Source organism: Chrysochloris asiatica, unplaced genomic scaffold (assembly GCF_000296735.1).
Source record: "Chrysochloris asiatica unplaced genomic scaffold, ChrAsi1.0 scaffold00060, whole genome shotgun sequence".
Classification (NCBI taxonomy): domain Eukaryota; kingdom Metazoa; phylum Chordata; class Mammalia; order Afrosoricida; family Chrysochloridae; genus Chrysochloris; species Chrysochloris asiatica.
In genome coordinates this window covers 8,227,145-8,254,056 of record NW_006408578.1, presented here as the reverse complement: position 1 = coordinate 8,254,056, position 26,912 = coordinate 8,227,145, and the positions used below count along the sequence as shown (strand labels likewise).

At 42.4% G+C, this 26,912-nt stretch overlaps 1 protein-coding gene across 1 annotated transcript in view; it reads left to right on the top strand.

Moving 5' to 3' along the window:
• GCNT2 (glucosaminyl (N-acetyl) transferase 2, I-branching enzyme (I blood group)) overlaps positions 1–26,912 on the top strand; it is a 50,912-nt gene that overhangs the window by 21,141 nt on the left and 2,859 nt on the right. Inside the window, exon 2 of the mRNA XM_006864093.1 lies at positions 22,441–22,533. Coding sequence (XP_006864155.1) covers positions 22,441–22,533 — 93 coding nt within the window. The remainder of the gene's footprint in view (positions 1–22,440; positions 22,534–26,912) is intronic.

Below are 26,912 nucleotides of genomic sequence, written 5' to 3'. Positions count from 1 at the left end.
TCTTCTAGTCCCTAGCCCCATCATTAACGGGCTTTTTGACCTTAGGCCTTGGCTTCCTCCCCTGTAAAATAAGGAAACTGGGCAAGGTGACCAGAGGATCCCACACTGTTTTTCTTCAACTGGAGCGTGTCGAAGGAACACCGTGGACACAACACCTGCTTCATGAGATATATATGAGATTGTTGTGAATTATAAAAGTCCCTCTCTCAGCCATTGTTCATTCTTTTACCATCTTCACTTCCTCTTGGAGCTCTGCTCCATGATTTATTAACATCCCAGTTATCCTGTGTCTGTTACACTGTGGCCTGTAGGATTAATGGAACCTCAGGGCCATGTCCAAAGGTCAAAATTCAACAGCCATGTCCAAAGGTCAAAACTCAGTACTCAGTATGGCTGGTCACGTTGTGCTCTAAAATTCTGACCAAATAAGGCAGTTGGGCCATTGCTGGTGAGTGCTTTCAAGTTGATTCCAACTCTTAACGAATCCATGTAGCAGAGTATAAATGCCCTATAGTGTTTTCTTGGTTCTAATCTTCATGGATGTCATGCTGGGTAAGGTGGAGGGTCAGAGAAGAAGAGGAAGACCCCTAATGAGATGGATTGGCCAGGTGGCATCATTGATGGCGTCAAGTGTGGCGGTGGTAGTGAGGTTGGCCCAGGATCAGACATTGTTTCGTTCTGCTGTCCATGGGGTCGCTATGAGTCGGTTCCGACTCCATGGCACCTGACAACAACAATCTTCATGGACTCAGATCACCAAGTCGTTTTCCCCTCAGAGTTGCTGGTGTGTTCAAACTGCTAACCTTTCTGTTAGCAGCCATACTCCTAGCCATTTATACCACCTGGGAACCTACAAAGTATTGTTAACTGTCAGTTTTTATTCCCAATTGCCCTTGCCAAGGAACAGCATGGGCAGAAAAAAAAAAAATGCATAACCCCAAGATACAGTCTACTGAGATTCCTAGAAGGAATCGGAAAGGTTTTCTCGAACAGAGACAAATCAGCTTGGATCGCCTTCTCCCTTCTGCTTTACCACTAGGGTTAATCCTGCACGGTAAGTAACTGAGGGTATCTCATTGGTTAGTGGGGTCACTTGTTCCATTTGCTTTGCTTATAGGACCCGTGTACGTACATACTAAGAATCACAGGTGGCAAATACCCTGCCAGTGTCTTAACTCTTGAGAGGAGGATGTCTGTATTTCCAAATGACCCAAGTCTCTTCTCTCCACACTAGTAAAATAGTCTTTGTTGTTTCCACCAGAATGAGGGCATCTGAACCAAGCTGAAACAAGGTGTCTGGTAAGGCGGTGTCTTGCCCACCTGCCCATCTACTTCCATCTATTGTGCCCCACATGAGTGGGCCACATGAGTCAGACGTGGCTCCATTTATCTTTCGGACGCTATCAAGTAGCTCACATGGAAGGAGAACTGTGGTGAAGGAAAAGAGTGTGAATCTCCTACCTGGAGCCTGGTGGGGGTGTTGAAGAAGGCCTCCAATCTCGGCTTAATCAGGCTGGTGATGTTGGCCTCATCCCTTCCATGTGGAACCTTAGTTCCTCAGCCAGAGAAGAGTGATATATCAAGCTCATGGTGGTGAGGAGAGTTCCTGGGTGGTATACTCAGCTGCTGAATGAAAGACTAGAGGTTCAAGTCCCCCCAGAGGCAATTCAGAAGAAAGGTCCAGTGATCTACTTCCAAATATTAACTTTGAAAAAGCTATGTTTTTGTTAAGTGCCGTTGAGTCGGTATGAACTCATGGTGACCTTGTATACAACAGAACAAAGCACTGCCTGGTCCTGGGTCAGTCTCACAATCATTGCTACGCTTGAGCCCATTGCTGTTACCACTGTGCCAATCCATCTTGTTGGGGGTCTTTGCCTTTTTCACTAACCCTCCACTTTACCAAGCATGATGTTCTTCTCCAGGAAATGGTCCCTCCTGATAAAATGTCTGAAGTAAGAGAGACAAAGTCTCACCGTCCAGGCTTCTAAGGAGCATTCTGACTGTACTTATTCCAACACAGATTGGTTTGTTCTTCTGGCAGTCCATGGTACTCGTAATATTCTCCTCCAACACCATAACTCAAATGCATCCATTCTTCTGTGGTCTTCCTTATTCGTTGTCCAACTTATAAGGCTATTGAAAATACCATGGTTTGGGTCAGGTGCATCTTAGTCCTCAAATTGACATCTTTGCTCTTGAACGCTTAAAAGAGGGAAAGTGTTCCTCTTTGAAACCTTATGGAGCACAGTTTTACTTTGACACACATGCGGTGGCTTGACAGCAACTGTTTAATAGTCACAACAGGGGCAGAAAGTGAGTGAAGTAGGGAAAGGTACTATGCACAGAATCTCAAAGTTGGTTTGAACCACAAGGTCAGCAGTTCAAACCTATCAGCTGCTCCTTGGAAACCCTATATGGGGTTACTCTGAGTCGAAACCGACTTGACAGCACTTAACAACAACAAGAAGCATTAGACTGGAGTCCTGCTGTGGCCCTGCAGAATAATTCACTGGACCACAAGATTGGTTGGAAACACAAGGTCTGCAGTTCAAACCCATGTTCCTCGAAACCCTGTGCAGGATGACTGAGTCAGGACAGACGCCAGGGCATTTAATAGCAACACGCACTGGACTCCTAACCTAAAGGTAGGTTGATGGTTCAAAGAACCTCAGAGATACCTCAGAAATAAGTCAGAGCCTGGAAAACCCTACAGAGTACAGCCCCATGCTGCATATTTGAGGTCAGACTCACCATGAGTTGAGGTCGACTTGAGGATGACTAACCTCAACAATATTCCGAAACCTATAGCTCCACTCGTGGCACACAGAGTAAGTGCCCAGAATACGGTTGTGGTGGTAATATCTTTAAGTGGGAGATCCTGGAAGGAGTAGAAACCCAGAATGGCTACTTCAAAAATAAGGAAGTGAATTTGTGAATGGAATGGAAGTTGTAGGGATTAACAAGTGGTTACGAATTGGGCTGCTAACCTCACGGTCAGCAGTTCGAAACTACCAGCTGTTCTGCGGGAGAAAGATGGTAAATCCCATAAAGATTTGCAGCTTTGGAAACCTTGTACAGGGTCGCTGTGAGTCAGAACCGACTCCACGGCACATCACCACCACCAGGGACATTCTCATCCTTTAAGATTAGAGATACTCAGCCCTGGAGGGTGAAGTGATTTGTTCAGGTCACATGAGTTAGCAGCTGGGATGGGATTTCGAAGTCTTAATACATTTCCTTTAAGAAACCAAACCCACTGCCACTGAGTCCAGTCTAATTCATAGCAACCCTATAGGACAGGACAGAACTACTTCTTAGAGTTCCCAAGGCTGTCAATCTTTACGAGAACACACCGCCTCACTCATCTAACATCGGAGGAGCAGCTGGTGGGTTTGAACTGCTGACCTTAAGGTTAACAGCCCAATGCTTAACCTGCTGAGCCACGAGGATTTCTTAATGCAGCTTCGTTGTTAAGTGCCGTTGAGACAGTTCTGAATTTCCAAGGAGCAGCTGGTGAGTTTGAACTTCTGACCTGAACACAATAGTCTTATATAGTCAGTACTTCTCACAGTTTCTCTCTTGAAATGCCATGGCTACCAGAGCAAGATGACAGTAACAATATTTTTAATATTTATGTTGTAAAATGCCAGAAGATTCGTTTTAATGATTGTTGTTGTTGTTGTTAAGTGCTGTCAAGTCAGTTCCAACTCATATAGACCCTGTGTAGGGTTTCCAAGGAGCGGCTGGTGAGCTTGAACTACCAACCTTGAGGTTCAAACTGACTTTGCAGTCCAGCGCATCAACCCACAGCACCACACCAGGACTCCAGTTTTAATGACTCATCATCATCATCAGTTTTAGTGATAGAACTCTAAAAAGTACCCAGAGTAAAATTTTAAAAGATTGTTGTTGTTGTTGTTGTTGTTTGATGCTGTCAAGTTGGTTTCAACTCCTAGCGACCCTATATGCAACAGAATGGAGCACTTTGTGGTCCTGTGTCATTCTCCCAACCTTGCTACATTTGATCCAGAGCTGCACCACTATGTCAATCCATCTCGTTGAGGGTCTTCCTCTTTTTCACTTAAAAAAGATGTTGTTGTTGTTGTTGTCAGGTGCTATCGAGTCGGAACCGACTCCTAGCGACCCCATGCACAGCAGAACGAAACAATGTCCGATCCTGGGACAACCTCACTACCGCTGTCACACTTGAGTCCATCAGTGATGCCACGTGGCTGATCCATCTCGTTGGGGGTCTTCCTCTTTTTCTCTGACCCTCCATCTTACCCAGCATGACATCCTTCTCCAGCGACTGTTCTCTCCTGAAAATATGTCCAAAGTAGGAGAGATGAAGCTTAGCCATCCTGGCATCCAAGGAGCACTCTGGCTGCACTTGTTCCAAAATAGATCTGTTGGTTCTTTTGGCAGTCCATGGCACTTTCAGTATTCTCCTCCAACACCACAACTCAAAGGCATCAATTCTTCTATGATCCTCCTTATTCACTGTCCAGCTTTCACATCCATATGAGATTATTGAAAATACCATGGCCTGAGTCAGGCGCACCTTAGTCCTCAAGCTGTCATCTTTGCTCTTCAACACTTTAAAAAGTTCCTGTGCAGCAGATTTGCCCAATGCAATACGTCGTCTGATTTCTTGACTGCTGCTTCCACGAGTGTTGACAGTTGATCCAAGAAGAATGAAGTCCTTGACAACTTCCATCTTTTCTCCGTTGATAAGAAGATAGTACCGTAAAATGCTTATTATTTTTCGAATGAAAAAGTTCCTAGGTTTACTATAATATACAGTCTTGAAAAATCTGTGCTTTTTAATGTATAGATGTTTCATGAAGGAGATCCATTCTATTACACATTGTTGAATTTGAAGCAACTGCTTTAATAAACTTTAAAAAAAAATTATAAACAATCAAATTCACTTTTTGTGTGCTGGGGGCAGGTGGGTAGCGGGATATGTTTTGACAAACCCAGAGTCATGCATCCACTTCCGCAGTCAAGATAAAGGGCACGTCGTGACCTGTGGTCTTTCCCTGTGTTGCTGGGATTATTCTTCATTGTGCTGAGTTAGCGCTGAGTCATGTTGATCCCAGTACTACAGAATGAAACTGTGCTCAGGCCTGCACCATCTTCATGCTCATTCATATGCCCATCTCCCTTGTTCTAGCTTAACGGGCTCGTCTTCCAGCACTATACCAGGCAGTAATCTGTTGTGATTCCTAGGGTTTTTTCATTGACTGCTTTTCAGAAGTAGATCTCCAGGCCTTTCTTCCTAGTCTGTCTTAGTCTGGACGCTCTGCTGAACCCTGTCCACCCTGGGTGACCCTGCTGGTATTTGATACATGTACCATTGGCAGTTTCCAGTGTCACCGCAACATGCAAGCCTCCACGGTAATGGCAGACTGGTAGATGAGTGGTGGGAATGACTATTAACACAAAAAACACCACCAGTATTCAAGTGCTTATAAGTAAAACTCTATATGCCCGAAAACTGGACAATAGTGCTGCTGTCACTACAATGACCCTAGGCAGAGGAGACAAGCATGGGGAAGGACATGAAGAGGTCAACATAACTTTGAAGTCGGACAATTTTATGTAAATCTTGCTTCTTGTGCACTTTATGTTGTTAAGTGCTATCAAGTTGGGACCGACTCACAGCAACCCTGTATAGGGCTTTGGAGGAATTGCTGTTGGATTTGAATCATCGGCCTTGAAGTTAGCAATCCAATGCTTCTCCTACAGCGCCACACCAGACCTCCTGCCCACTTTATAGCTTCCTTTAGGTTTTAAATTGAAATATACGTACAGGAAACTGTACTTATAAGGATTACACAGATGACTGAATTTCCACACAGTACGCAATGCTGTGATTCCCTGACACCGGTAGTCCTTGTCGACTTAGTGCCTGTCACTTCCAAGAGCAACCACTATCATGACACCATCAGTTTGGTCTGGTTTTGTGTCATCATGTGGTTTTTGCATCTGATGCTGAAGGGTCAGCCCTGAACTGAAAACCACAAGGTCAGCAGTTCACACCCCCCGGTGCTCCTCGGAAACCCCATACAGGGTTGCTATGAGTTGGAACCGACTCGACAGCACTTAACAACAACAGTGTGACTTTTGGGGGACCCCTGTTGACACTGTAAGATTCATATTCAATGGTTTAAATTCACCAGCTGCTCCAAGGGAGGAAGCTGAGGTTGTTTGCTCCTGTCAAAATTCATCTGGAAACCCTGTACCAGGTAGCTATGAGTGGGAATCCACCTGAGGGCAGTAGTGGGTTGGATTTAGTTTCTGAGGGCAGCAGTGTTTCTGTGGTGAAATTCTTGCCTTCCGTGTAGGAGACCCAGGTTCGATTCCTGGCCATCTGTCAGTGGAGTCTTGCATGTTGCTATGATGCTGAACAGGTTTTCAACAGAACTTCCAGACTATGATGGATTTGGAAGAAATGCCTGGCAGTATGCTTCTGAAAATTTATTGTTATTAAGTACCGAGGAGTCGGTTCCAACTCCTAGTGACCCTGCACAGGGTTTCTGGGGCCGTAAATCTTTACGGGAGCAGAACGCCTCATCTTTCTCCCGTGGAACCGCTGGTAGTTTCGAACTGCTGACTTTGAGGTTGGCAGCCTGACTCGTAACCACTAAGCTACCAGAGCTAGTGAAAAACCCCATGGATCACAATGGTTTGATCGGAAACAGGGTGTGGGGAAGGAAGGCAGGGACTAGGCAGTGTCTCCTACAGTTGTATGTGACTCAGCATCATATAAGCTTTTATTGTAACACATTGGTTTCCATTCAGTTGCTCAGGTTAGATAGATGTTTCAGGAAGGAGTGCTAGACTTACTGGCTTCCTGTATTGTTGAGAACTGTTTGGGGTGTACCCATATATGTCAGCCAAACTGAGAGTCTGTTTCTCACCTGTTTCTTCTTGCTTTTCAAAATCACTTAGGTATTTTTTCTTATTTACATAAGAAGAATGCCAACAGAGAGACGGCATCTGCTACTGTAAGAGCATATAAAAGATTAGGTTTGCTATAGATAAGGATTTAGTTTCCAGAATAGGTAATCTGGTTCAGGCAGCGACAAATGGATTTTACCTCTGACATTCAGCTTTTCTAGCTAGTCTTTGGTCAGTAAACAGAGGTTGGAAATGAGACAAGTCCTAAGCAAGAGTGATTTTAAAAAATTTTTTTTAATTTGTCTCCTTTTCCTTAGAATTTGAGGGAATGTTTTACAGCTTGTGAATGAATTCTTGATTTACTTCCAACTGGGTGCAGCCTGGTACCTTGTTTTGAAGGTGAAGAAGGCAGGGTGTACAGAACAAAATGAAAATTTGTTTAATGGAGTCATTAAGAATTCTTCCCTAGGCAACAAACTAAACAGTACAGGGCGTGTTTCCTTCTGTCGATTTCACTAAAGGCTCCTGCCCTGAAATCCATTTCCCTGGAATCTAGTTGCAAAGGAAAATCAATACTGTAAATATTTTTATTTTTAAAAGTCACATGATATCCTTTGAAACTCAAACGATCTAAGTCAGACTGTGAACAAAGCACATCTAAACAAGTAGATTACAGAAATAAAATACCATTTGCTATTCATGTGCTGGAACCTTGGTGTGCCTCTGTAGGGTAAGCATAAGACGGCTAACTCCAAGTTGGTGGTTTGGTGCCTTGGAAACCTTATACAGGATCACTGTGGATCTAAACCAACTCAACGGCACCTAACAACAACAACAGTCATGTACTTACAAATAAAATAATAACAGGATCTCTTGAATTTCTGGAAAGCAATAAAAAATCCTAAGGTTTTGTTTTTTAATGGATGGTATAGTGCAGTAGGATCATCACGGGGCTGTGAACCACAAAGAAGGTTGGCAGTTCAAACCCACCATCTGCTCCTCAGAAATCCTATACACAGGGTCGCTATGAGTCGGAACCAAGTTGACAGTGCTTAACAACAACTTCTCAGGCCCATTAAAGTAGGAAATATGTCCATAAGTGGTACTTGACATTTAATTTAAGGAAATCTAGCACATTTATCTTAAGGGTAAGGTCAGTTGTAAAGGTCGCTTGTAATATATGGGTAATATAGATTAATCAGCTGGTTAATAGCTATATTGTCAACGTAAAGTAACGTGCTGTTGCTGTTACCCATCTAGTCAGCTTTGACTCCTGGGAGCCCCATGTACACTGGAACAGCATGTTGCCTGGGATTGCACCATATTTATGATGGTTGCTAGGCTTCAGCCTTTGTGTGTGTGTTTTTCTCTATTTGTTTTTTGTTGTCGTTGTTGTTTACTTTTTTTTTTTTACCATGAATTGGGTAAAGATTTACAGAGCAGATCATCAGTTTTCCATTGAACAATTCCTGCACATTTTGTCTCATCTCATTGATTACGATCCCCTTGTTGTGACATCACTTCCTGCCCGTGTTACCATTCCTCCTCCTTTCCCAAACTCTTCTGAATTTTGTTCCTGGCTAAATTCTGCCCTTTTGATCTCAATTGGTTGATTAGTCTAAGATTTGCATATTTCAAGTGTTATTGTTCTCCTTATAGAAATGCCAGTTTGGGGATGAAAATTGAACCACAGGGGTGAGTTCAGTTCCAGATCCAAAACTCTAAGGGTCATAATCTCTAGGTTCCACCATTCTCTATTCAACCAGTAGTCTGGTCATTTAAAAAAAAATTTTTTTTAATGATTTTTTCTTGCACTTTTCCCCCTCACTCTATCTAGGGCCTATTCTAATGCGATCCCTTTCAGAGCAGTTGTCCATGGTAGCTGGGCACCTGCTAGATCTTGTTTCAGGGTCATGGATACTGATGTTCATGTTGAGTCCATTTTTCTGCCCACTCTATGATTTGGGTGCCTTTCATCCCAGGCTCATCTTTCAGCACTGTATTGGACAGGATTCTGTTGTGATGCACAAGGTTTTATGGGCTAATTTTCAGAAGTCGCTCACCAGACATTTCTTCCTGGTTAACTTTATTTAATGTGGAAGCTCCACTGAAACCTGTTCAATATCATAAGGAACACACAAGCCTCCACGGACAGGGGTGGTGACTTTGCATGAGGTACATTGTATAGGAATCCACCTGGGTCTCCCACAGAGAAGGCAAGAATTCTAAGGTAGAACACCAGTGCCCTTGTTTCAACAGTAACCATGGTAGTTAATGACTTGTTAATAAAATGGATACTTGATGATAAGTTAACACCTTTACAGCACATAGGATAAACATTGGACTTGCTAACCACAAGGACACTAGCCACTCTGTGGGAGAAAGATGAAGCTTTCTGCTCCCATAAAGATTTACAGCCTCAGAAACCCTATACAGGGGGTGCTGTGAGTCTAAACCAATTCAACAGCACAGGGCATGTACAACACACAGTACCAATATGTACAACAAACATGCCCTGTACAACACACAATACCAAGCCCCACTGAAGGTGCTTTACACATTTGATATACTTTACAACAATTCCATGAAGTAGGTACCGTTTTTAACCCAAGTTTACAAATAAGGAAACCAAGGCACAGAGAGATTAGATTCGATTAGTGGTCTCACAGCTAATAATCTGCAGAGCAAGGACTTGAACCCAGGCAGTTTAGTTTCGGAATCTCTCCTCTTAACTGCTATGGGAAAGAAAACAAACCTATTACCGATTGCCATCCAGTTGATTATGACACAGGGCGACCTTGTATGTTACAGAGCGTACAACTGCATAGAATATATATATTTAATTTGCTATGTTTTTTCTATAATCTTTACGCAAGGAGTCCTTGTGGGTTACACATTGCACTACTCACTGTAAGGTCCGTAGCTGGTGTTGCCAGCGAAGTGGGGCTGATTGAAGGCAGAGAGACCAATTGATAAGCAATTAAAATCATGTTGAGAGCTAGAGTCCGTGAGTGACGCACACAGTTAACATGCTTAGCTGCTAACTGAAAGGCTGGAGGTTCAGGTCTACTCTGAGGCACCCTGGGAGAAAGACCTAGCTAGATACTTCTGAAAACTAAGCCATTGAAAGCCCGATGGTGCACAGTTCTACTCGGATACACCTGGAGTCCCCCTGAGTCGGAATCCACTTGACGGCAGCTCATTTTGTGGAGAGATGTTGAACACCAGAGTTAGTTAGCGCAGTAACCACAAAGAAACAAAGTAGGGTGTGTTTGGGCAACACTATTATTATAAGTCAGATAAGGCTTGTAGGACTGCTGGTAGATTGGGAATCAACTGGGGCCTCCCGTATTGCACAAGGCGTCATCAGTCGTAGCTGGCAGTGAATTCTAGTTAATCAGGAGGGTGAGGATTTTGAGAAATACCACGGGTTAGTGAAGGAAAGCCAGGAAGGGTTGCCAGGTTAAATCCTGGGAGTAGTGAAGCAGATGGCTTTCTCTGTCTCAGGAAGACCTGCCACAATTAAAGGAGTGTGACAAGAGTGAAAGGTGATAAACTGCCAAAAGGAAATGTAGGCTTTGAGCCAGTGGACCAAGGTCAGCGCTTAGGTCAGGGCTGTAAGGAAATCTGAACTCCTCTGGGCCAAACATTGCTCACATATCTAAACATCCCACTAAACTTTCCTGTTCTTCACCAAAAGAGTGTCCAAGACAGACTCTTAAGTGAAGGCGTTCCAGCTGCTACTAAAAATACTTCTAAAAATTTGATTCACTAGGCCGAAATCTCCAAGAACATTCTATTCATGGCTGTATTCTAGAATGCAGAAGGCTTATGAGAATAAATGAGTACGTTATCTTGAAACAAGGTTTCAAGATATTTAGCACATCCATCAAAACCCAAGGAAATCAAACCTGTTGCTTTCAAGTCGTTTCTGACTCACAGCAGACTGCCACATGTCTCTCCTTTGGAGTGGCTGGTGGATTTGAACTTCTGACCTTCTGGTGAGTATCCAAGCCCTTAACCACTGAATGAACAGAACTCCTTAGCACATCCATACTCGTGAGTAATTCCCTTAAATTTCCTGTTGTTGTTGTTAAGTGCCATCAAACTGATTCTGATTCATAGCAAACCCTGTACAGGGTTTCCAAGGAGCAGACGGTGGGCTCAAACTGCCAACCTTGTGATCAGCACAATCCAGTGCTGATCCTAGGCGCCACACCAGAAGTCCTTAAATTTCCTAGACTCTGGCAGTGTAGTGTTTACAACTTGGGCTGCTAACCTCAAGGTCAGCAGTTCGAAACTACCAGCTGTTCCGCGGGAGAAAGATGAGGCTTTCTGCTCCCATAAAGATTTACAGCTTCGGAAACCCTACATAGGGATCTCTATGAGTCCGAACTGACTACGTGGCACACCACCACCAGTTTATAGCTTGGTGTTGTTGTTAAGTGCCGTCAAGTCAGTTCCGACTCAGAGCAACCCTGTATAGTGTTTCCAAGGAGTGACTGGTGAGTTTGAACCGCCGACCTTGTGGTTCAAACCGACATTGCGGTCCAGTGCTTTATCCTCCAGTGCTACAGCAGTACTCCATACAGCTTGGCTCTGAAGGTGAAAATATCAGAATATTTTTAAATTCGTTTGATTCTAAAAATCTGGTTTCTGCTTCTCCCCTTCCTCATTCCATCTTATCTGTTATAACCATCATTTCGAGGATGGTATGCCATTACCTTAAGGAGCTCTGGTAGCGTAGTGATTACGAATTGGGCTGTGAACCGCAAGGTCAGCAGTTCGAAATTACCAGCTGTTCCACTGGAGAAAGATGAGGCTTTCTGCTCCCGTAAAGATTTACAGCCTCGGAAACCCTGTGCAGGGTCGCTGTGAGTCAGAACCGACTCCATGGCACTTACGAACAAAACAACATGCCGTTACCTCAGGGACCTCAGAGGTCTAGAAATATCCACAGGAAACAAAACAGGATCTCTTCACCAGTGTCATGCCTGAAAAATCCCAAAGAACTAAACCAGTGGGAGACAAACACAAGTGGTATATCCTTACTTCTAAAACTTACCCAAATTAACTATCAGAAAAAGAGTCTGCAAGCTCTTCTTAACTGTATACTATCCTGTTACTGGCTAATTTTCAAAATTTTTTTTATTGTTAAAGATTTTGTGCAACTGTTCTCTCTTCTGCCGAATTATATTTTTAGGCTGTTCACAAGCACAACTACAGAACCAACAAAGCAAATAAGACTCAGATGCATGTAAATCAACTTAAAAATATATAAAATCAATCAATAAATAATTTAAGCACTATAATATTCAAATTTTATTAAAAATTATTTTTTCTATCTCATTTCATATGCAAATTGCTACACATGGTTTTATTACTATATATGTTGTTGTTGTTGTTAAGTGCCATCGAGTCGGTACCAACCCATAGCGACCCTGAACAGGGTTTCCGAGACTGTAAATCTTTACGGGAGCAGAAAGCCTCATCTTTCTCCTGCGGAGCAGCTGGTAGTTTCGAACTGCTGACCTTGCAGTTCGCAGCCCGATTCGTAACCACTACGCTACCATTAATGTATATATATATATATATATATATATATATATATATATATACATACATACATTAATGCATTTACACATTTCTGGTTTGGTGCTTTAGAATAAGCTTTGGACTGTGAATCACAAGATCGGCAGTTCAAACCCACCAGGCGCTCCCTGGCAACCCTGCACTGGCACAGGGTTGCTATAAGTCGGAACTGACTCGATGGCACTTCACAACAACAACAATGCATTAATGCAAGTGTTGGTATAGTAGTACAATCTCATTTGCAGTGTACCGTTTTTATAATTTCATGTTCTGTTCACATCTATTCTGGTTTCATGTTATAGAATATGTATTTTTTCCCCCTTTATACCCATGATTCAAACGCAGGGTGATGTTTCTCCTCTCAGGGACATTTGGCAATGTCTGGAGATATTTTTGAATGTCACAGCTTGAGAACAGAGGTTATTGGCATCTAGTAAGCAGAAGTCAGGGGCCCTGTTAGACAGCCTAAACAATTCTCCTCCGTAACCATATTGTCCCTTTGATTTTCCATTTTTTCAGGCTTAATTTGTTTCAACCATTTACACGTGCCAGACACTGTGCCCAGCACAGCATTGACATTAACAAACCCTGCACAGTTTAAAGATTGTTGTTGTTAAGTGACACCGAGTTGAGAACGACCCTGCATAGCGTTTCCGAAGGGTGGTTGCTAATGTTTGAACCGCCAACCTTACAGTTCAAACCAACCTTGCGGTCCAGTACTTTATCTTCCAGCACCATACCAAGTTTCCAGTATATCTTAAAGAGGTGAAGTACTTACTGGTTCAAGGTCATACTGTGTTTAACAGCAGAGACAAGGGTTTGAACTCCTCTGGAAACTCCTTAGTAGTTAGACTGCTAAGCAAAGTGTTGGTGATTTGAATCTACCCAGAGGCACCTTGTAAGAAAGGCCTAATAAACCTCCTTCCAAAGAATCAGCCATTGAAAATCCTGTGGAGCACAGTTCTGCTCTGAAACAAACACGGTGGCCATGAGTTTGATTCGACTCAATGGCAGCTTCAAAACCTGTGCTATGTCAGTTGTCATTGTTGTGAAGTATTGTCAAGTCGGTTCACTCTCATAGCAATCCTGTATGGGTTTCTGAGGAGCGGCTGGTGGGTTTGAAACGCGGACCTTGTAGTTAACAGTCCATTGTTTACCCTACAGTGCCACACCATATAAATACCACAATTATAAATACAGATTGTCACGTATTGTGGTTGGTGGTGGTCTTTAACTTATTTTGAAGCCATGTACTTAAAGGCTCAAAGAGAATTAACAGTTGTGACTTCTTCTAGAAGTTTCCAAATTGATTTACCAAAGAGCTGTACCGCCTTTTACATGCCGTCATTAAATTGTGAGAAAGCCCTTTCCATACACTCTCCTTTGAGTTGACTATTTGACATTTCAAAACAAAATTCTTTGCTTAACTATTAAATAAAAAAGGAGACTTTTTATACTTCATGGGAAAATTCCACTATTTTTCATTTCATATTTCCATGAACATTTTGAAGCCTTCTCAAGTGATCTGAACTCAAATAGCAAGCAATTGCTGGAATTTGTGACCATATAGGTAGGTCTGTCAGAATGTGGACCAAACTGTGAAAATAGAAAGGCCTGTCGTTTCAGGTAGTCCTCGAGTTACGAACAAGATAGATTCCTAAGTGTTTTTTTAAGTCAGATTTGTAGGTCAGTTAGAACAGGTGCATACAGCTGGTATTGAGCCTTATTTCAGTGAAAGAAACAGCCTGAATCTTTTTCAGTGATATAAAAGTTGCCCATGTATCAAGTGAAGGTGTCTGGGATGGATTTGTTTCAGTCCTTTCCAAGGGAGGGCCAATTACATAACATTGAAGGACAAGTACAAGTGCCTTAGCCTTTAGTCCCATGTTTTAACCTGGGGACTTGCTGAATAAATAAAGCCCTCAGTGCATTCAAATGAACCATATTCATTTATTCAACAAACACAGTTATTTGGCTAAAAAAGGCTGAATCCCAAGGAAAACATTCCTGGTCACTCTGTAAACTTTATCTCAAATATTTTGTTTGCATAAGCCTGTGAAGAGTAAATGAGAGAATTGACTTTTATACTTAAAAAATGTTTTCTCTGATAATATTAACAATTTCATTTTCCTGTGTGGCGCTGTGGGCTAATGCACTGGATTGCAAGGTCGGTTTGAACTGCAAGGTCAGCAGTTCAAGCTCCCCAGCCACACCTCAGAAACCCTATATAGGGTCACTATAAGTTGGAACCGATTGGACGGCACTTAACAACAATTAATCCTAGGAATGGCGCTATAGGATAAGCACTGGACCACAAGGTCAGTTTGAACTGCAAGGTTAGCCACTCCTAGGAAACCTTATCGTTGTGAGTCAGAACCAACTTGATGGTACTTAACAACAGCCACATCCTAGGAATAAGGAGCCCTGGTAGTGTAGTGGGTTACAAGTCGGACTGCTAACCACAGGCCCTGAGTTCAAATCTACCAGCTGCTCCGCAACTGAAAGATGAGGCTTTCTGCTCTTGTAAAGATTTACAGTCTCAGAAATCCTATATAGGGTTCTTATGAGTCATAACTAGCAATATACCACCACCACCATCAGAGGAATAATGGAAAATAGCCCTTCCCTGTGGCACTGTGGGCTAATGCCTCAGACTGCAACGTCGTTTGCATTGCAAAGTCAGTGGTTCAAGCTCACCATATTAATAGCAATAATAACAAATCATGTTGTTGTTAAGTGCCATTGAGTTAGTTCTGACTCATTATGACCCCATATAGGATATCCAAGGCTTTGTGGGAGCAGAATTCATTGTTCTTCCACAGAGTGGTTGGTGGTTTGAGACTTGTGATTCATAGTCCTTTGCTTTTTCTCTAAAGCCACTGCACGCCCAATAATAAATGATCTAGTTCAATATTTTTCAAATAATAGTTGTATCCCATTAGTGGGTCCAGAAGTCATTTTAGTGTGCTTTGACCAGAGATTTTAAGATTAGACTAGATTGGCCTAGAAGCAAACAGAAGATAAACATGTGAATTGCATGTGGTAAGCCTAAGTATTGTTTTGTGGGACTTTTTGTTTGCTATAAGGAGCTCTGGTAGCGTAGTGGTTACGAATCGGGCTGCGAACCGCAATGTCAGCAGTTCGAAACTACCAGCCGCTCCGCGGGAGAAAGATGAGGCTTTCTGCTCCAGTAAAGATTTGCAGCCTCAGAAACCCTATACAGGGTCGCTATGAGTCGGAACCGACTCCACGGCGCGCAACAACAACAATATGTACATATACGTACGTATGTATGTATGTGAGTGAGTGTATTGTGCTTTATTTTTTGTTTGTTTGCTTGATAACTTGTACACACATGTGCGTGCACATTGTTTTTAGAATCATTTTCCTGTGTTGCCATCTAAGTAGGTGAAAACAAAAGTGTATGTTTTTTTTTATTTCTAGAACTGACCCAAATTAACAATCAGAAAAAGGCTGTAAGTTATTTGACTCTACACTATCCTGTTCCCAAACCAGGAACTACACTTGAAAAGTGGGTTTACACGCATTCCTATAGGCATTTCTGTGTTCCAGATTGCTTGCAAAAAAACCCACAAAATAGAATTCAACTTTGTATTTGCTCCTTTCCCAGACCTACTTTTAAGTGAATTTTTTATTATACACGAAAGACATTTAAACAGACATATTTGAGACCTATCATCAGACTAAATATGGAAACTGACATTTGGAATGTCGTTAACAGGAGGCTAATTGTTGTGGTTAGGGTCCTGCAGTCAGTTCCCACTCACAGTAACAGAAAGCAATACTTCCCCGCCCTGCGCCAGCCTCACAATTATTGTTACATTGAGCCTATTGATGCCGCCTTTGTGTCAGTCCATCTCATTGGGGATCTTCCTTTATCATTGGCCCTCCACTTTGCCAAGTATAATGTTCTGTTCTGGAGATTGATCCATCCGGACATTTCCAAAGTAGGAGAGACGTCTCAGCCTTGTTGCTTCTAAGAAGCAGTCTAGCCGTTGTTGTTGTTAAGTGCTGTGGAGTTGATTCCAACTCATAGCAACCCTGTTTAAGGGTTTCCAAGGAGCGGCTGGTGAGCTTGAACCACCGACCTTGAGGTTCAAATTGACCTTACAGTCCAGCACATTAACCCTCAGTGCCACACCAGGACTGCAGTCTAGCCATGTTGTTGTTTAGTGCCTTAGAGTTGGTTCCAACCCATAGTGACCCTGAACAGGGTTTCCGAGGCTGTAAATCTTTACGGGAGCAGAAAGCCTCATCTTTCTCCCACGGAGCAGCTGGTAGTTTCGAACTGCTGACCTTGGCAATCTAGCCATACTTCTTGCTAGATAGATTTGTTCATTCTTCTGGCAGTTCATAGTATTTTCATGGATTTATTTTAAAGAAGGAAAGCCACTAATTAGAAATGTCATAAGTCTTACCTCTAGCATAATGCAATATGTTTCTGAGTAAGAATCAGTTAGTGAGGATCAATATTAATGGGAATGAGAGAGAAGGAAAAATATCTTGTCATTTTATAAATGTAACAGTACTTAAGAAGTTGAGATTTTTTTCCCCCCAAGGAAAATTTTATTCAGAATTTTCTGGTGTAGTTATTTAATCAAAATTATTATTGTTAGTTGCTTTTGAAGTATGTTATTGTTGTTAAGTGTCATCAAGCTGGTTCCTACTCACGAACAGAAACCACCATGTTTCACCTGAGCAGTGGCTGGTAGGCTCGAACCACCGACCTTGTGGTTTGCAGTCCAGTACTTATCCTACAGAGCTACCTCACTTTCCTGTCAAAGTATTGTTGTTGTTAAGTGCCGTTTAGTAAGTTCTGACTCATAGTGACCCTGTATCAGGTTTCTGAGGAACAGCTGGTGGGTTTGAACCTCCGACCTTGTGGTTCACAGTCCAGTGCTGATCCTATAGCAAAATATAGTTTCATAAAAATCAGCTAATCTTCTTGACATAAATAAATAAGCTTAAGTATCTTTTTATGTCCTAATCTTCTCACCCTATTTAGCCAAGGCATATTTTTATTTTTAATTCTTTTAAAATGTTAGCTTGGAACTAAGCAAGAACACTTCTTTTCAGATGTTGTTGTTAAATGCTATCAAGTTACTTTCCACTCATTGCAGCCCTGTGCAGTGTTTCCGAGGAGTAGCTGGTGAGTTTGAAGCACTGACTTTGCAGTTCAAACTGACCTTGTGGTCCAGTGCTTATCCTACAGCGCCACACCAGGCCTTTTCAGGTTTGTTGTCGTTAAGTGCCATCGAGTCAGTTCCCATTTATAGCCACCCTGAATAGGGTCTTCAAAGAGCAGCTGGTGAGTTTGAACTGCCGACCTTGTGGTTCAAACAAATTCACAGTCCCGAGCTTTATCCCTCAATGCCACACCAGGAATAAAATAATTTTTAGAGTACCAAAATGCAAATAAAAGCCACGGGAGTTCATATTGCTTAATAAATATTGTTGAATAAATAGTTTTTCTTGAATGTTCTTAACATTTCTAGGCAAAGGTTTCAAGCAGAGTTTTCTTGGCCACAAGAAAACAAGAATCTTGCAATATAGAGGGCCCTGAGGGGTAAAGTCTTCTGTGATTTACAGAAAAGAGTCTGGAAAATTTTTAGATGGGAGACAATTCTTTATTTAGCTGATTATATAGTTACCATGTGACATCAGGGCAAAACAACAGAGCATTTTTCTTCTGAGAATATGTATGTCTTTATTAATTTTTTTTTAGATCTTTTATTGTGAATTGAGTGAAGATTTACAGACTAGATTACCAGTTTTACATTCAACAAAGATATACTTTGTTTCATTTCAATGATTGCAAACCCCTCTGTGGAACAACAGTCATCCCGTTTCCTCTATATGGCTCCTACTGTCCATTCCATATACCTTCCTATCCCTTCTCAACTTTGTCCTTAGGTACATGTACCCCTTTGATTTTGAAGGATTGACTGTTTCATAATTTATAGTGGGCATAACTTGCTAGTGTTGTTCTTCCCCCTGTATACCCATCTACTGGTTTGCTGAAAGTTGGGTCAGGAGGGTCAGTTCCTTTCCAGACCTGAAGGGTGGTCAAAGACCATAGTCTTCAGTTTCATCCAGTCTCTTTCTGACTAGCAAGCCTGGTCTTTTTTTAAAAAAAATAATTTTGAATTTTGTTCCACCTATCCTGCTGCTTTATCCTGGATTCCTTTAAGAGCAGTTGGCAGTGGTAGCCAGGCATCATCTAATCTAGTTCTTCTGGTCTCAGAGTCATGGAGATTGATGTTCACATGTTCCATTAGTCTGTTGGAATAACTGATTCCAAGCATCTTCAGTTCTCATCAGTCTTTTTTCTTTTGTACTTGGAAAACCAATAGCTGCATCTTAGATGGCTGTTCCTGAGCTTTTAAGATCCCAAACAGTACTTACCCCAAAGTAGGATGTAGAACATTGTCTTTGTGGACCATATTGTGCCAACTGACTCTGTTGTTCCCTGTGATTATGGTCCTGAGCCCCCAGGCTGAGCTACTCATTGCTTTAAGATATTTGATAGTATCTAAGAAGTGTTCATCATTTTGCCTGCTATATGTTCCACTACATTCATAGTTGTGTTTGCAGGAAAGGTAAATACTCATGTACCAATATCCTCTTTTAAACTCTTGGATATCTGTAAGATATATAAATATATACGTATGCACACATATTCTACTCTTCCTCCCATACCCATTCAGCATGTGTCTCTGCCCATATATCTACATGGGAGAACATTGTTGTTCCATTATTAAATTTTTTTAAAAAAACTTTCTTGTTGTGAATTGACTGAAAGCATACAGAATAGTAGATTAGTTTTCCATTCAACAATTCATACACATTTTGTTTCATCTCATTGCTTGCAATCTCTACAACTGATCATTCTCCATTTCCTTCTTTTCTAACTCTTTGGCATGTTGTCCTTGGGTAACGTTGTCCTCTTTTGATCTCAGATGGTTCATTTTTAATGTTTTAAAGAAAAATTATTTTAGAGTTATGTGGTTGAGCTGCTATCCACAAGATCAGCAGTTCGAAGTCACCAGTCGTGGTGTGGCACTGTGGGTTAGTGCGCTGGACTGCAAAGTTGGTTTGAGCTGCAAGGTCAGCAGTTCAAGTTCACCAGCCTCTCCTTGGAAACCCCACACAGGGTTGCTATGGGTTGGAACCGACTTCACGGCACTTAACAAACAACAACAAGCCACTCCTCTGTAAAAAGAGGAAGTTTTCTGCTCCTGTAAAGATTTACAGCCTCAGAAACCCTATACATGATTACTATGAGTTGGAACCGATTCTAGGACACATGACAACAGCAACAATCCAGTTAAGCTCTTTTAAAGTATTGGTTTTATATACATTTTTTTCTTATTAATAATTGCTTCATTTATCATCTTCTTGTTGTTATTACTAAGTGCTGTAGAGTCAGTTCTGACCCTGTTTCCAAGGAGTGGTTAGTCAGTTTGAATCGCCAACTTTGTGGTTCAAATTGACCTTTCAGTCCTGTGCTTATCATTCAGCACCACTAGATAGGTTTTTTTCCCCATTAGTGTGTATATTTGTTTGATATTTGCTGCCATAATAAATTACCATAAACTTAACAGCTTTATACATGTATATTGCAGTTCTGTGGGTCAGAAGTCTGACATAGGTCTCACTCGGTAACATCAAGATGTTGGAAGGACTTATTTCTTTCTGTAGACTCTGAGTAGGATCCATTTCCTTGCCCACTTCAGTTTCTCGAGGCTACCTTCATCCCTTGCCTTATGGCCTCTTCCTCTGTCTTCAAAGCCAACAACTGCAGGTCACATCCCTCTCACACCGCTCTGGCTTTCTCTTTCAACCCTATGGACTACTGTGATTAGCTTGTATCCCCCATAATCAAGATAATCTTTTAATTTTTACATCAGCGGATTAACACTCTTAATTCCCTTTTGCTGTGTAACTTGAACATGTTACACGGGTTCTAGAGATTCGATGTGAGCACACTTTGGGGAGGCCATTCTTCTGCCTGCCATAGTGTGTTTTATCGATATTAAGAAGAATCTTCTAAGAAAGGACTGTAAAAATTTGGGTAGATGTGCTGTGTATGTAGTGCCATTACATCAAAAGGATATCCAGACTGCATTGTCACTGGTAAAAATGTCACAGCTATTATGTGGTGCTGTAGGCTAAGCACTCGACCACAAGGTTGGTTTGAATCACAAGGTTGGCGGTTCAAACACACCAGCATCTCCATGGAAACCCGATGCAGGATTGCTATAATCGAAATCGACTTGCCGGCACTTAACAACAACATGAAAGAAAATGTTCCTTGTTTTTTTTTGTTGTTCAGAAACAGATCCCCACATCATCTTTGTCTAGTAATGATTTTTATAGTATTACATTATCATCTTGGAATACAACTACTCCAGATGATTAATGGGCTCATTAGTCCATAATAGCGGAAATTTACTGAGATGGAGAGCGTTATTTGAGATAGCTTAGCACAGTGTTCTTAAACAGAGTGATTTTTCTTCCCCAGGAGAAATGTAGCAGTGTCTGGAGACATCCTTGTGTGAGATAACTAGGGGTGGGGCTGGGGCTAGTGGGGGTCCACTGGCATCTTGTGAGTTCAGACGGGGATGCTGCTAAACCTCCTGAAATGTACAAGATGATTGCAGGATAACTCCCCCATGGCATAGAATCCCCCAGGCCAAAGTGGAGAGACTCTGGTCTAGCAAGATGGCAACCAAAAGGTCTTTTTGCTTTTTTTTTTTTTTCCCCCCCAAAGAAAAATCTCCTTTAAGTTCCTAACATGAATTCAATGATGGGTAAGGATCAAAAAGCAAAACTTGAGGAATGAGAAAATGGGGATCTGTGCATACCAGTCTTACTCAGAAGAATGCAGAGGTCAAGAGATGTTCTTGGGCCAGAAAGTTCACCATAGGGTGATGAATCAGCTCTTAACCGATCTCTACCCCAGTGCCCAGAACAGTGTTTGACAATATTAGAGTCTCCATAAGTGATTCAACAAGGAAGGTGGTACATTTAAAGGATTTGTTTATGTATGTTATATATACAGTCGTGAACAAGCTATTTTCCTTCTGTGTACCGAGTGGTACAGCATCATCTAAGAAGGGGCACCTTGGACTCACTGTGACCATTAGCGCTAGGACGTCATAGATGTGTCGTTTTCCTGTGTTTGCTCTTTAAAATCAAAATCATAGCTTATTAGAAGAATGCACATACTTCTTAGCACCACTTTCTGGAAAGTTCTAACAGTTTTAAATTTTAGGATGGAAAATAAACTGAAAGAAAGGGCATTCGGACATTGACCAGAAACTCCCAACTTTCTCATCTATGTTATGCTTTTTCTCTGGTATCTCTTGGGTTCTGTATTTTTTGTTTGGGTACACATCATGAAAGAATCAACAGATCCCTTTTACTGGTGGCAAAGTCAAGCGTATAACTAGCAAGTATTCACTCTGATGTGTGAGAGATAATATTGTTATTGTTATGTGCCATGGACTCGGTTCCGACTCATAGCGAACCTATGTAGTGTTTCCTAGGAGTGGCTGGTGGGTTTGAACAGCCAACCTTGTGGATCAGACTATGCTGTCTAACACATTATCCTACTATGTTGTTGTTGTTGTTGTTAAGTGCCGTCGAGTCGGTTCCGACCCATAGCGACCCTGTACAGGGTTTCCGAGGCTGTAAATCTTTACGGGAGCAGAACGCCTCATCTTTCTCCCGCGTAGCAGCTGGTAGTTTCGAACTGCTGGCCTTAAGGGTCACAGCCCGATTCGTAACCACTACGCTACCAGAGCTCCTTTATAATAAATAAATAAGCATGACTTGGGAGTTTAGTTTATAAAGTCAGTTCCATTCGCTCTTGGTTCTCAATTCTGCTTTTCTTTTTTCAAATCATCTTTGCAGATGTCCCTGGCTCCATGCCCAATGCATCCTGGATCGGTAACCTCCGAGCTGTGAAGTGGATTGACATGGAAGACAAGCATGGAGGCTGTCATGGTGAGCATGCCTTTCTGACTTGTAGGCTTCTGTGCTTGTAGGTGTGAAGAAGAAGGTGGTTGTGGAATGCAGGGGTGATCATGGAGAAAGAACTGCTGGTATACTTAGACCAATCTATTGGTGTTTAACTAAAGAAATCAGAGAGACATTCTCTGCAGTCACTGAAAAATAAACTTGAATCTCTCCCAACCATTCCCCACTCTTAAATAACCTCTGGAGGCATATGTTGTTGGTAAGTACCAGCGCTTCAGCTCCAACTTATAGCGACCCTATGTCTAGGGTTTCCAAGGAGCAACTGGTGGGTTTGAACTGTTGATCTTGTGGTTCGCAGCCCAATACCGATCCACAGTGCAACACGAGAAGTCCTGGAGGTATATGGGTAGGTACAAACTATTATGGTGTTTTCCTCTCGCTAGTTTCAGCCTTTTTAAAATTTTTCTTTCTGTTCCTTTTGGGAGAGGGACTAATGGAAAGGGAGAGTGGTCAGAATGAGAAGTAATGTCAAGTCCTTGCCACCCCCTGACGTCATTCTCTGCTCCCTCCAGAGGCAGTTTGCCGTCTGTCCCACAGGAGTACTAACCTTTGGTTTGGAAAGCTGAGAGGGTTTGTCTCAGCTCTGGTCCAGTGACAGGTGACACTAAGGAGTTTTCTCTTCCAAATAGACAAGAACTAGAAACCTTAGGAAGTTTTCCTTTTCTACAGACTCTTGTGGAAAAGGAGTTTTGTCTGTCCTGGCAAACTTTATTGCTTTATTTTTGTGGTAAATTTGAGGAGACTTTAAGAAATTCATTGGAGAAATGGAATTAAAAGACAATTGGATTTTCCAAGAACTTTTTAAAGCCCTCACAAATATATGAGGAGCCCCTGAGTGGCTCAGACAGTAAGGGTTCAACTACTAACACAAAGGCTGCTGGGTTGAACTCATGTAGAGGTGCCTCCGCAGAAAAGCCTGGCAAGCTACTTCCTTAAGAGTTTCCTTGAAAACCCCTGTGGAGTGGTTCTACTCGGCACCCATTGGGTTACCATGAGTCAGAATTAACTTGATGGCAATGCGTTTGGTTTCTTATTTGGTTAAGTACATCTTTTACAAAACATTTGCCGTTTCAACCTTCTTCACATGTGCACTGTAGTGATATGAATCAGGTGTATCATTCTGTATAATCCGTTGTCAAGTTTTCTCATTGCTTTTAATACGACATTCAGTGTCCCCTAAGTAACAAGCCCTTCTTTCCCCTGCCTTCCACCCATCCCTGGTGACCATGAATAAGCTTATGTCTGTGTACACTTGGCTCTTCTAGAAGTCCTGGCATACTTTTCATTGAGACTATTGTCTAGTACCTCATGGGCCTGTGACAAGTGCTTACTTAGAGGATGAGGGAACAAAGGAATGAGCGGAGCAGTGAACCTGGAGCAAGTGCCTTCCTTCTCTCACCTGGTAACGGGGCCTTGTCTCCACTTCTCCCTCAGTCTGTGGCCTCGCTCCTGCACCCACTACCGACGCCTAACATTTCTGACAGTCGAGAGCTGCTTTGCTGCGTCTCTACAAATCTCCATTCCACCCAACTTCTTCCATATCTCTCTCTTGGTAGCCCCTTGCGCTGTGGAAGGCAACCCCGCCACATCACTGTACAAAAATCCCAATCTCTTCTCAAGCATGTTGCCATCGTCACCTTCATCAGTCCACAAGTTCCCCCAGAGGGTCACACATGCCACCTGCCCATATTCCCATTGTAGCCTGTTCTTGGTGAAGGGGTTTCTGTGCTCACCGATCTCCTGGGCCTTCTGTAGAAAACTGACCATCGCCATCAACCAGGTTCTGAATATTTGGGGCATGCTGTCTTCTCTAGATCCTTCCAGTAACCACCACGACTCCTAGAATTGCCTTAGCCATCCTGTGGTGGCTGGTCCACTTCTTCCCTCCAACATCCACAGCAGTGGCCCATGTGATGCCATTACCTTGCAGTTCCAGACCCCACCACCACCACCACTGTAGAATCCCTGTTCCGCTCTGCCTCAGTCACCCTCAGGGAGAGCCAGACCCTGAGGTCCTGGTCATTGCCTGTATCCTCATTAGATAAAGTATAGACTAGTTTGTCTTGTACTTCTGTAGACAACTTTATCATCATTTTGTAGGCAACTTTATAGGTTGGGACCAGGAGAGTAAACTCTTGTTCATTGTACAAGTTAAGGTAGCCCAAACCCCTCTCAAATATATGTCTTTTTCTTTTTTTTCAGGTTAGCGTCTGTTATAATAATGAATAAAAATTGTATACTTTCAAAAACTTGTGATATAAAGAAAAGACCTGGTCCCAAGGAGATGAGCTACTGCCCTTGTGGTTAGCAGTCCAGTGCTTATCCCACAGTGCCACCAGGGCTCCTTAACCACCCTATTGTTGTTGTTAAGTGTTGTTGAGTCAGTTCCGACTCATAGCAACCCTGTATAGGGTTTTCAAGGAGCAGCTGGTGGGTTTGAACCCCTGACCTTGGGGTGATTATAACTAGCCATTAGGCTTTCTAAGGTTATACATCTTTGCAGATGCCAACTGCCACATCTTTCTTCCACAGAGCACTTGGTGGGTTCACACCACTGACCTTTAAACAGCTGAGTGCTTTAACCACTGTGCTATCAGTGGTTGTAAGGGACAAAAAAAACATGAACCCGAGAAGGGAGGGAGAACCTCACTGAGAAGGTGCCTTGGAGCTCAGGCCTGAGGTGGTGTGAGAGGCAACTCTGAGGCTGTCTGATGGAAGGCAGGCTCAGGTGCTGCATGCCTGGTGTGGTTGCAACAAGCATAGGTCCCAGTGGGAGGAGGTCAGTCAGCATGGTAATGAGGGACCACACTTTAAGGAGTCTTGAGTGCACCTAGGATATTGACTTTTTCTCCATGTGAGATGTGAAGCCATTATACCGTTTTCCACAGAAGAGATGTGCTCCACTTACTTGAAAGCAATTACCCTGGCTGTTGTGCTGAGCACATACTAGCAGGGCAAAGGTAGAAGTGGGGAAGGCCAGTTATTATTGCAATAATACAGCAGGAAGATGGTGGTAGTTTAGACCAGGGTGGTAGGAGTTGATTAAAATTCTATAAATGATTAAGTGATTAAATTCTGTAAATATTTTGAAGGTTGAACTGACAAGATTTGCTGATGAATTGGATGTAGGGAGTGAGAGGAAGAATAGAGGTGGCTGAAGCCCTAAATAATTGGATTGCCTGACCCAAGACAGGCTTCTCAGTTGCTCCATATGCATATGTAAGGTGGACAGTGAATAAGGAACACCAAAGAATAATTATGCCTTTGAATTATGGTGTTATCAAAGAATATTAAACATACCATGGGCTGAAGGAAGAATAAACAAATGTCTTGGGAGAAGTACACTTTGAATGTCCCTTAGAAGTGAGAATAGCGAGACTTCATCTAATGTACTTTGGACATCTCACTAAGATGGATTGACGCAGTGGCTACATCAGTGAACTCAAACGGAGAGATTGTGAGGATGGTACAGGATCGGATTACGTTTTGTTGTGTTGTTCATAGGGTCATACTGAGTTAGCATCTACTTGACTGTGTCTCCTGACAACTACAAATGAGGGAGAAGTCTGTGAGGAAAGAATTAAGTCCAGCCCTGGCATGTGGAGATGTAAAGTCAACCCTTAGATCACCTAGACCAGAGTTCAGAAAAGAGGCCAGGTCTGGTGAAACAATGGTTTCCTTACTCTCTGCAACCCGTACAGACCTCCCTGTCTATTTACTTCTAGAACTTCTCATCCTTTCGTAACTCATTTGACAACACACAAATTACCCTGTGACCTATTATATCATTGCCTTTTATTTTTTGACTCTCTTTTTTATTTTCCCAACATGTATTTATTTGTACCTGTGTGGTAAAGACTTTACCTTTATCAAAGAATTTGGTCTTTGTCCTTGGTTCCTGAGAGAACCTCTGTTGTTGTTGTTAAGTGCCTTTGAGTTTGTTCAGACTCATAGGGACCCTGTGTAGGGTTTCCAAGGAGCAGCTGGTGAGTTCCAACTGCCGACCTTGAGGTTCAAACCAACCTTGTGGTCTAGTGCTTGTCCTACAGTGCCACACCAGGACTCTAAAACCTCAGAGTTTCTACAGAGATTGAGGTGTCCTTGATGTGATCACCAGACTGTACCCGAGGGTTAATGCTAATGAGGTGCCTCTGGGGCCCAGGCTAAGCAGGTCAGAAAGACCCACCATTTGATATCAGCATGACCTTTGGGGAAGGAGGTCCCAGGTTGAGTTCTATCAACTGTACCTTGGAAAACATATGCTGTTGTTATTTAGGGCCAACTCCTAGCAACCCTGTATAGGGTTCCCAAGCAGTGACTGGTGAGTTTGAACCTTCTACCTTACA